The 11,297-nt window shown below is 39.5% G+C and overlaps 1 protein-coding gene across 1 annotated transcript; it reads left to right on the top strand.

Moving 5' to 3' along the window:
- Positions 1–203: 203 nt before the first annotated feature.
- LOC113018871 (poly [ADP-ribose] polymerase 14-like) lies at positions 204–10,801 on the top strand. The gene is made up of 14 exons (XM_026162271.1): positions 204–442; positions 541–665; positions 2,679–4,193; positions 4,278–4,514; positions 4,892–5,116; positions 5,253–5,307; positions 5,470–5,616; positions 6,364–6,426; positions 6,511–6,687; positions 6,775–6,951; positions 7,068–7,697; positions 8,038–8,174; positions 9,132–9,312; positions 10,206–10,801. Exons 1-14 carry the CDS (start codon positions 271–273, stop codon positions 10,490–10,492), a joined length of 4,128 nt encoding a protein of 1,375 aa, XP_026018056.1. The 5' UTR covers positions 204–270; the 3' UTR covers positions 10,493–10,801.
- Positions 10,802–11,297: the final 496 nt, after the last annotated feature.

Raw genomic sequence — 11,297 nt, 5'->3', positions numbered from 1 at the left:
TCTTTCTCAAAATCATATTAAGACATAAATATAATTTAGAGTTATACTCTGACAGCTGACACACCTTTAAAGTACCTGCAGAGCAGGTGAGCCGAGAAAAGCCCCTGAGAATTAAATGCGGACTTTTTCCATTGCTGGGTGTGGGAGTGTAAACACCAGGATGTGATACTTTAAAAGTGAAAGTGAAACAAAAACAGGCCGTGACAGAGCGACACAAACAAGTGTTAGACGGGCTGAAAGTTCTCATGTTAGTGTAGAATTGCAGATAAAATGGATGAATATCCGTATCCACTGTTTTTTGAAGCCACTGACTTTACAGACAGAGAGAAGGAGAAAGTGAGGAGATACTTTCAGAAAAGGCGAGACTCCGGGGGTGGCGACTGCGGAAATCTTGAAAAACTCGGAGGAAGCGTTTATAAAATCTGTTTCAAGTTAAAAGAGGGTAGGACAGTCGATCATTTGTAAAAAAAAAAAAACAAATTTTAGATTTGTGTTTAAATTCAGGCTGTTTCAGTGACTCTGTTTATGGATGTTTTCCAGATCAAGACAGAGTTTTGCAGAGGAAGTTTCACACCATCACTCTTCCGAGTGGAGAAGTGCGGCTGACCGTGAGCCGGACAAGTTCACCACAGACCTCTGACCAGCCATCGACAAGCCAATCACTGGTACAGTTTACTGCTCTTTCAAACATGACTTTTGGTTACAGTAAAAACTGAGCGCCAGAATAATGTGGCCAAACTAGTTTAAGAGGAGTGAGTTAGCCTCCAGGGGAAGTTGGACAGCTGAGGACAATATTGACAAAAAACAGATGATTATAAAATATTTCAAAGACACTGTAAGTACTGCAAAGAATACATTTTAAATAGTAAAACAGTCCTTTTTTAAAAAAAGATACACGATCATTAAATTTGACGTCAGGGACAAATATAGAGAACTATGTGTTTGCTCCACTTTTGCTGGGCCCTCTTTTTTATAGCTTTCATTTCATTGTGCCTCAGTGTTTTCAGTGGCTGACAGTTCTCAGGTTTCTTTCACTTCTGAGTCTTGCTGTTAATACAGAGTGTAAATATACAGTCTAGTTCAGCATTTTTTAAATAAGAAAGCCTTCCCTGAAAAATACATCATGTAGACGGCACAGTATGTAGATACAAATACAAAAACTTTATACACTATTTTGCATTTAAAGCCTTTGTAGATAAGGAAGAAACCAGTGCCATGTATGATACTCCATCTCCATACCATCAAAGATACTGTTTTTAAAAACATAGGTCATAAAAAGCCAGATGGTAACACTCTCACTGGACACTTTATTAGGTACACCTTGAGAGTAACAGGGAAGACTTCAGTGCTGCTTTAAATCTTTGCAGTTAATTTTTTATTATAATGTTGTGATGTTATTTGAGTTAATGTTTCCTTCCTATCAAGTCAAAGCAGTCTGGCCATCCTCTGACCTCTGACATCAAGAAGACGTTTTCATGCAGAGAATTGGATATTTTCTCTTTTTCATTCCATTCTCTGTAATCCCTGGAGATGGTTGTGTGGGAAAATCCCAGTAGATATATATATCTGAAATACAACAAAATATTAAATTCTTTGTGGAATCCATTGCCACTGCATCCCGTTGGCACACAAATGAAATAATATTGTGTTCTAAATTATCACCAGTCATTGCATTCTACTTTCAGTTACATTGTGCACAATATCCTGTCCGTTTTAGAAACAGGGTTGTAGCATATTTCTGTTCTAACACAGTGTCAGAGTCAGATATAACAATCAAAAACAAAAACATATAAACAGATATTAATTTAATGTGTTTTTATCAACATAGGACTGTATGAATCTGTCCCGAATTCGACAAGTGGCACAAAAACAAACCAATGGAGGCCCCAGTAGAGTGCAATCAGATGAAGAGTTTATTAAGAACACACATGCAGGAAGAAGTAAACTCGAAGCAGTCTGGCCATTCTCCTCTGACCTCTGACATCAAGAAGACGTTTTCATGCAGAGAATTGGATATTTTCTCTTTTTCAGTCCATTCTCTGTAATCCCTGGAGATGGTTGTGTAGGAAAATCCCAGTAGAAATAAATCAAAGCAGCCCAAATTTATTTTTCATTCTGATGCTGAGTTCGAACTTCAGAAGATCCTCTTGACCATGTCTATATTGTTAATTGCGTGTGATTGGCTGATTATCCTTATGTATTAATACGCTTAAAGAGGTGTACCTAATATAGTGGCCAGAGTGAACAAAATATTAAATTCTTTGTGAAATCCATGGAGACTGCACTCTGCTAGCACACAGATAAAAAACCTTTAAATTATTCACCAATCATTGTATTCTGCTTTCCTTTACATTATACACAAATACCCAGACTGTTTTAGAAACAGGCCTGTAGCATATTTCTGTTCTAACACAGTGTCACACAGTGTGAATTGGGGCAACGGACTGGACATAGAAGAGATGGCACATATTGGATGGAGTATTAATAGATTTAAAGTAAAAAGAAATAAAAAAAAAAACCAGACATGGTAAAGATTACGTCAATTAGAGGTTTTGAATGACGGTTGTGATTCATTTTTGACTTACTGCCCAGGCCTATGTGGTACACTCCCACTGTTTACAATAAGTAGCCTATCGTATATCATAAATTGACAGATTTTTTTTCTTTCCTTCTTTCAGATCTCTAGAAACCCAAACATAAAGGGTCTTGAGAAGACTTTCAGGATAGATGTTTTCCTGATGTTTTTCCTGAGAGACAACTGTAAAGCATACAAATTTTTGGAAAAACAACTGTCTTCAATCGGCTGCACAGTGGAGCTAAATTTTGATGAAGAAGAAGTTTTGGTTAGAGGGGAGGTTGACAAGGGTCCAGGAGGAGGATTTGGTGGTGCTGCAGAGAAATGGGAGTGCCAAGTGGATCAGGTCTTCATTCGGCTCACCGAGACCTACCTCTGTTATCATGTGCTTGAGCCAAAACAGATGAAAATGGTACTGCAGGACTCGGCCTTTAAGACAGATGATATCAAAGTTTACACAGAGAGTGGCTATGCTGTGGTTGTGGGAGAGGTTGATGCCATGAAGGAGAAGATTGCAATTCTGGAAAAAAGCCTACCCACCAAAAAGGAAGTGCCAATTGTGGAGAAGAAGTTCAAGCTCATAGAAGAAGAGTTCAATCGAGAAATGCGTGCTAATTGTCCAGAGGTTGCAATCATCAGAGGTAGTGCCATGATCACTTTGGAGGGCCCTGACAAAGAGGTGCAGTCAGGAGCTGCAAAACTGGTTGAACTGATTAAGAACGTAAAGGAGAAGAGCGTTAAGTTCCCTACAGCTCTGCTAACCTTCATGAAGACCAGTGATGCCATCCCAAAATACCAAACTCGCTTCCAGCAGAGCCTCAGAAACCCTGTTTTCTTTGAGGTGGGTGCAGATCTGGTTCTGTCCAGTTTGTCCTCTGATGCTCTGAATGAGGCCGAGGCAGCAGTAATGAGAGACCTTAAAGTGACCACTGTACAGCTGCAGGGTGCAACAGATCTCAACAGGTTGAAAGAAATTCTGATGAAAGCCAAGAACGAGGCAAACAGTAGAGAGTTCAGAGTGGACATCAGCTACATGCCAGGCGCCAGGGGAACCTCAACAACCAACGTCCAACTGGTGGGCTACAGTGAAAATGTGGCCAAGCTCAATGAAGTTCTTCATGACTTCCAGTTGAATCAAGTTTCAACTCAAGAAAACATCAATCTGCTTCATCCTGAACTGGTCGACTGTTTTAATAAAATCTTAGACTTGATTGGCATGAAGCAGACCAAGGTGACCTTACAAGCCTCACATTTTCCAAATCCTTGTGTGTTTGTGTCTGGTCCTCGATGTCATGTTCAGGAGGTCAAGGAGGCCCTAACATCAACTCTAGACAGTGTTGTAGTAGACACTTTGACTCTAGATGGACCAGGGGCTCAGCAGTACTTCCAGGAAGAGGGTAAAGTGACTAAAGAGCTGATAGAGAGCTCCTATCACGTCATTATCCGAGATAAACAAACTGCAGCCATCCCAAATGTGCAAAGACCACGAAACACCAGCAGACTCAGTGATACACCTAGATCTCTCAGCTACAGCAGCAGCATGTACAGCACAGTTGGAAACTCTGCAATCAACAGAACAAACCTGAAGATCAAACTCAGCAGTTTAGAAAATGAACAGGTTTGATTATTTCCATTCAATTCTATTTCCCATAATCCCAAAATAAAATATCAACATTCATGTTATTCAATATTATTTCTGCAGGCGGATGTTCTGGTGGTCCCCATGCTCAACAAGCAGCTGACTTCTACAAATATTGGCAACAGTTTGTTGGCCAAAGCTGGGAATGTATTAAAGTTAAAGTTTGATTCAGTCTTAGCCAGTTGTGCCCTCGCCCCTGGTGATGTTCAGCTGGTTGATGCACCTCCATCTCTGGGCTGCTCCAGGATTTTCTTCATTGAGTGCTTGCCTTGGGACGGAGTAAGAGGAAAGAGCGTTCAGGTAAAATTAAGGACTTTTATTAACACTTCTGGTGATGGAAAAGTGCTAATTCATATTTAATTTACCTTCAGAAAACCATTGAAATGCACTTTATAGCTGTACATAGATGAAAGTATTAATTGGAATAATCAGATGATATCTACGTGTATGTACAAAAGTAGAATCGAGACAAAAAAATATACAATAAAATATTTCTTAATTTAATTGAAAAGCGAAAGCATTAATGTACCAACCAGATAACTGCAAGAGCAGTCTTATACAACCAAATTGAACTTTTTGTGCAGCCTCACTGTTTTCCATGTGTGCTCTGTTAGTTGCAGTGTGCAATCCAAGAGTTTGAAAACATAGTTTAAAAATATGTAACTTTTGATTTGCAGGCTCTTGGTAACGGTCTGAAGAAGTGTCTGGAGCTTTGTGCACAGCTGAATTTGGGTTCAGTGGCCATTCCAATCATTGGGCCAGGAATTGTTTTACAATACCCGCTGAGAGAAGCTATTCAAGTGTTGACTGACGTCATTCACCAGTTTGGATTATCTGCATCCTCTGGATCTCTTACAAACATCCACATTGTCATTAAACCTGGTTACCCTGATTCTGAGGAGGTCAGTGTCAATCGATATGTCCTGATCTGATATGCATATCATACTTTATTTATAAAACACTTTAAAAAACAAGAACAGGGCTGTCCTGACCAGACATCAATTATTTATGTTGTTATTCTTGTGTTTTTATTTACAGTGCTACCACGATGTCTACAAACAGCTCAGCTTAAATATGAACCAGGGAGGCCAAGGTAAACTAGCACTACTCAGACTGTCTTTATTATGTGACATTAATGAATAGTGAGCAGATAAAAAGCATTCAGCCAGTGTCATATTTTACCATATTCATCAGCACCCTCAGTCATCAGATTAAATGTCAAACAAAATCTAATGTGTGGTGTTCTTCGTCTCAGCAATCTTCAGGTCCCTCACCAGCGACCTAGATGACATCATCATAACAGTGGGAAGTGGAGTTAAACTACATGTGGTGTTTGGTGACATCACTAATGAGACTACAGATGCTGTGGTGAACACAACAGACTTCCAAAATTTTAACCTTGGTAGGTGAAACCGAGGATGCATATAAAGGCAGGAAGGCGGAGTGAGCAGGAGGCCCATGATGTAACTTTGAAGTTATTTTTAACCACAATGGTAGCATAGCTCTCTATGGATGACAAAGGAAAACAGCTCTTCATGAAAATCTGCACAGATATAGGGATACCCATATGATTGTAATCTTTGAAGTTTTCATCTAGCATTATTAACAAGCCTCTTGGATTAGCTAAAAACCTCACTATATACTTATGAAGAGCATAACTGACAGTTTGACATTTTGTGATGCATATGGAGCTGCAACACTAGATAATTTGTTGTATTTTGGATCTCATACCTATCATGATTATAGTTTCACATAGTGAAATAAAGTGCATATTACGCATAATATGCACATTAGTCTTAGTGGATGGCAATCCAAAACTCTGAGGCACAGGCGATGGAAAGCAATCAGATGATCAAACTATAACAAAGACAAGTGAGTCAATAACAGTCTGGCAGGGAACAGAGGTGACGTGGTGAACTGGTATACTGCCTGTGGTGTCAACCTGGCATGAGAAATGTTTGATCTCCAGCCAAGCAGGTTTGGCAGGGATTAACCTTTGACTTACCTGTGAGTACCATTTCCCATAAATGCATTTAGATTGATTAGGGGAAATAGGGTTGATGACTCACTGTATGCTTCACAAGCTTTCCTTCACGGACAGATTATAAGTTCTTTAATATATATTTTTCTGATTTTTCGTCATCTACAGATGGAGTATGCAAAGACATCTTAACTGTAGCTGGACCAGAGGTGGAAGCTAAACTGAAAGCAGGTGAGAAAAAGAGAAGCTGCTACTTACCTTCTCATCTTACTTATCTGACTCTCACTCATGCTTCCTGTGTCACTTTCTGTGCAGCAAAAGTGAATCGAGGAGAAATTTATGTGACCCAGTCTGGAAACTTCCCCTGTAAAGCTATTTTTCATGTATGTGGAGAAAAGGATCAAGCTCTCATTGAACAACTTGTGTGTGATATCATTGCCTATTGTGAATGCTATAAATACAGTTCAGTGGCAATTCCTGCCATCTGTGCTGGTAAGTATTTTTTTTGGGCATTTCTATTCATTCAGTTTGTTGTGAAACACAAACACACACACCTAAATGCAAGTGGTGTTTTTTCAGGAGCTGGAGGGTTGAATCCTGCGATTGTAGCAGGAGCCATTCTTCAAGGGATCAAGGCTTCTGCATCATCTATGAACAGCCTCACCAACATCCGTCTCACCCTGATTAAGATCGATGTCTTCTTGGCTTTTAAAGAGAAAGCGATGCAGATGTATTCCTCAGCTGTCATCAACAGAGGTGACAGAAATATTCACAAACTGACATCTTATGTGCAATTGAATTTTAAAACGAATTTGAAAATAAAAACTGATTACAAATTTATTTTACTGAAATTTTTTCCTGATTTGTTCTAGTACTTCCAGTACTTCCAGTACTTCCAGTTCAAGTACAGCAACAACAGCCTCCTCATTCTGTGAGTGCATACCTCAGCAGTCTCCATATCAGCTCTACAAGTCAGCAGTCTGTCTTCACGTTCCTGGGTCTTTCCAAAAAAGACGTTGATGATGCCATGGAAAAGCTGAAGCATCAATATCACACACAGTGCTCCAGTAACACCTTCTTAAAGGAGGAACTGGAACCCCTCGACCAGGATGACATGATGGAGCTGAAGGAGCTGGTGGAGTCTGAGGGTTTATTCATGCAAACTGATCAGTCTGGCTCTCTAACAGTGAGTGGGTTGAAAGACGGGGTCACCCGGGTGATGAAGAAAATGAATCAGTGTCAGTTAATGGGTCTTGCTAATGAGGTGAGAGTCAGGGAGGAGGAGGATTTGTACCTCCGAGTTGTTTGGTGCATCCTGGCACATAACGGAAACTGGGAAAGACTTCCCAGAACAGCCAATCACCAACTGGAAAACAACGAATTAACAGAAGGAATAAAAGACGCACAGGGACTCGTATGGGAGGTTAATCTACAGACAATGATGGCCACACAGCAACTGAGCAGACAGGCGATGAAGCTAAAGCGACTTGAGAATCTGAGAGGTGAGAAGAAAGAAACTAAAAAACTACTTGTAGTAAAGAAGGTTGCAAAAGTCTTTGTGAAACATGAAAGCAACAATAAACTGTTCACTTTTAAACAAAAAGTATGAAAATCCTAGATCAGCTGATAAGGTTGGATCATGTTGATTTAACAGGAGTGTTATAATATTGTCAGACGGGCTCCATTGCAAGTTTTGGTTGTATTCATTCATGATACTATTAAAATCTTTTTTTCTTTTTACGTGCTTCATTAAAGATTTGCAGTAAATAGCAAAATAAAACTCAACATAGGCTCTAGGTGTCTTCTCATGTGGTATATGCTATATATGCTTCTCTCTTTCAGACTTTACTTACCCTCTGTACTGGGACAGCATGGCTGCTAATGAGAGCTTGAAGGTCGTTACACTGGAGCCTTCCTCTGCAGAGTACCGGGCAGTGAAGGAGGCCTTCAAACGAACTGTTGCCAAAACTGTGATGAAGGTGGGTGGCTGTCCTTTGTGTAAGGGAACATTTCAGTTTCTATTTATATTACCTGTCTTATAATATGAATGCTGCTTTGTCGCTACTTTATTCTTCTTTAGTCAATAGAACAGTTTATTTATTTTGATTCACTAAATATAACAGTTGTTTATTCAATTCTTTGGCTTTTTTTGTTTTGTTTTTTGACTATTAGCAAAAAACAAAATCCTGCAATGGCAATGTCATCGAAAACATGATTTTGCTTATGCGTCCACGTATTGTTATGGTTGTTTTTGCTATTGGGGCTTAACACTAAATAATCATAATCAGTAACAACATGTTAAAAGGGGGTTTGTCAAGGTCTGGCTGTGTGGCAAGCAGAGGTTGGACCCAAATGCAGCACTCCAGAGACGAAACATGAACTTATGCAGCTTTATTGCTGAGAACTACAAACTGAAAGTACAAAACAAAACTCCTGGAATGGTAACTAAGCAGCGTGGCAACATGAAGTAAACTGCACATGGGGGGTACATGGCAGTAGGACATGAAGACTGACAACATGACGAGAAACGGAGACAAACTGTGGAACAGACTTAGTGTTTGAGTTCCTCACTAAGTCTGTTCCACAGCTTCACTCCCACATTCAGTGATATGAAAACTTCTTTTATCAGTAACAAAACACATTTATATAGAAAAGGGAAGAATAAAATAATATTAAAATTTAATTCCAAATCAGTCAATGTCACATTTTACAAATAAATTCATTTCCTCTTTTAAAAGATGATTCATTTAATTAAATTTTCTTTATTTATTTCAGCATTCATTTGGGATTTTAGGAGGATTTTACTTTCAATCCACCATTGAAACTATGCCATCACTATGATGACATACTTTGAACTACCCCTCAGATGTAATTAATATCCTGGATTATCTTGTTAGGCAGCTCTTTAATCCTTTGTCCTTCTTCTCTCATGTCAGATTGAGCGTTTGCAGAACGTTCACCTGCGGCGCACCTATGAAGCACAGAGGAAGCACATTTCTGATAAGAACGCACAGGAGGGAGGAGCAGGGGAGAAACTTCTGTACCACGGGACAACCCAGGAAAATTGCGACTCCATAGTGAAAACTGGATTCAACAGGAGCTTTGCTGGACAAAATGGTAATAATCTTTTTATAGAGTCCACATTTACTGAACCAAAACTTTGTGTTATAAATGGTTCTTTACTTCTTATATTCTTTATATTCCTTAATGGAAAGATTGGTGTTCTTTATGGTTTTAGAGTTTTAAAGCTTGTTATAAAGCAGCTCTTCTCTGGATGATTATGCCTCCACCTGCTTTGGTAGATATCTAGAACTCTGTGAAAATAGAATAGTGCTTGACTTCTAAGCATAGAGACTACATCCCTGGGTCGTCTGAAATCAGCAGCCCGTGAGTTAACAGCCAAATGCGTTAAACGATTTTGCACCTTAGAGTCATTCAGTCAACAATGAACGTCTCTGTTCTAGAAAGTCAAATGCTCAAAATTATACAATGCTGGGTCAATAGGACAATAAAAAATGGCTAAAAGAAGACAAGAAAAGTGCTACAATAGCCCAAAGTCAAATGTTGTGGTGGGACCTGAAGAGCAGCGGTCCCCAACCGTTTTTGCAGCATGGATCAGTTTATGTCCAACAGAATTTTCACGGACCGGCCTTTAAGGTGTTGCAGATATGTACAACAAAATAAAACCAGTACCGGTACCAAAAAAAAAAAAAAAGATTTATTCATAACACAAGGGACAAGGCCCAGGGACACTGAGTTAACAATAAAAACGAGGCCTAGTAGAGTAACGGCACTTGATTTCTTAAAGACATGTTTTTATGTTCCTGTATGCACTAATAAAACATGCTGCAATCCACTGCATGGTTAAAATCTTGAACACCTGGTGAAAGATATGAAATAAACAGTACTTGTAACAAAGGCAGGGTTAGTGAACTAGTAACTAGTTCTGTGTCACTACAGTGTAAATACAATCATCTGTTGTTAATTTCCTTTTCTCTTTTCACCCTCAGCAACTGCATACGGTCTTGGGACCTACTTTGCTGTAAATGCCAACTACTCGGCTCAACCCACCTACTCCAAACCAGCTGCTGATGGTTCTCAGTTAATGTTCGTCGCCCGAGTCCTCACAGGTGTCTTCGCTCAGGGCCAAGCTACCATGAAGGTGCCTCCACCTCGAAACACCCAGCAGCCTCATGACCGCTATGACAGTGTGGTAGACAAAATGGATAACCCCAGCATGTATGTTGTGTTTCATGACAACCAAGCGTACCCTGATTACCTCATCACATTCAAGTGAGAGTAAAGGAAAAGTGTTTTCCACTGTTTATAAATGAAAGTGTCTGAAAAATCAATTATGAATAATATAAAAGTTACAAATTGAATTGTCACTGTCACCGACCTAGCTAAACAGCAGCTGCTTCAAATGAAATTAAAAGTTACATATATGTACATAAACACTGGAAACATGTTACACAATTATGCAGGTTTTAATCTTTTATTTGGTTGATCTTCTTACATCTTCACCTTGCCAAGTGTAAAGTGCTTTGAATACATCTAATTAATCTGAGAACATGGCACAATACCCTAATAAAGATTTACTGACTGACAATGGTCCATTCTTGAGAAATTAGAGGTGGGTAATCAACAGCAGACTTCCTGTTTAAAACCCCCAAGCTGAGGATTTTGGCAGTTATCTTAGTTTATATTTTATTTATTTATTTATTTATTTTAATAAAACCAGACCATACCAAGACAGTGTTGGACCTGACTGAGAATCTCAGGGACACGAGCTCTAATTTACACCTTCGTTATTGTCTATCTTACTCTAAATGGGAAATGAACACGTTGAACTAGGCCAGGGGTCAGCAACCTTTTACACCCAAAGAGCCATTTGGACCCGGTTTCCAAGCAAAAGAAAACACTGGGAGCCGCAAATACTTTTTGACATCTAAAATGAAGATAACACTGTATATATTGTTTTTTACTTTTATGCTTTGTGGCGGCGTGGTCTGAAGCGCTGCTGCAGGGGAGGCGGACGCACCTGAGCAGCACCCGCAATCACGCCTCGCCGTCTTAACGTCTGTGCTCTCTATGCTGTTGTT

Source organism: Astatotilapia calliptera, chromosome 3 (genome assembly GCF_900246225.1).
Source record: "Astatotilapia calliptera chromosome 3, fAstCal1.2, whole genome shotgun sequence".
NCBI classification, from domain to species: Eukaryota; Metazoa; Chordata; class Actinopteri; order Cichliformes; family Cichlidae; genus Astatotilapia; species Astatotilapia calliptera.
Note: the sequence above shows the minus strand (reverse complement) of the source record. Positions and strands in the feature narration are given on the sequence as shown.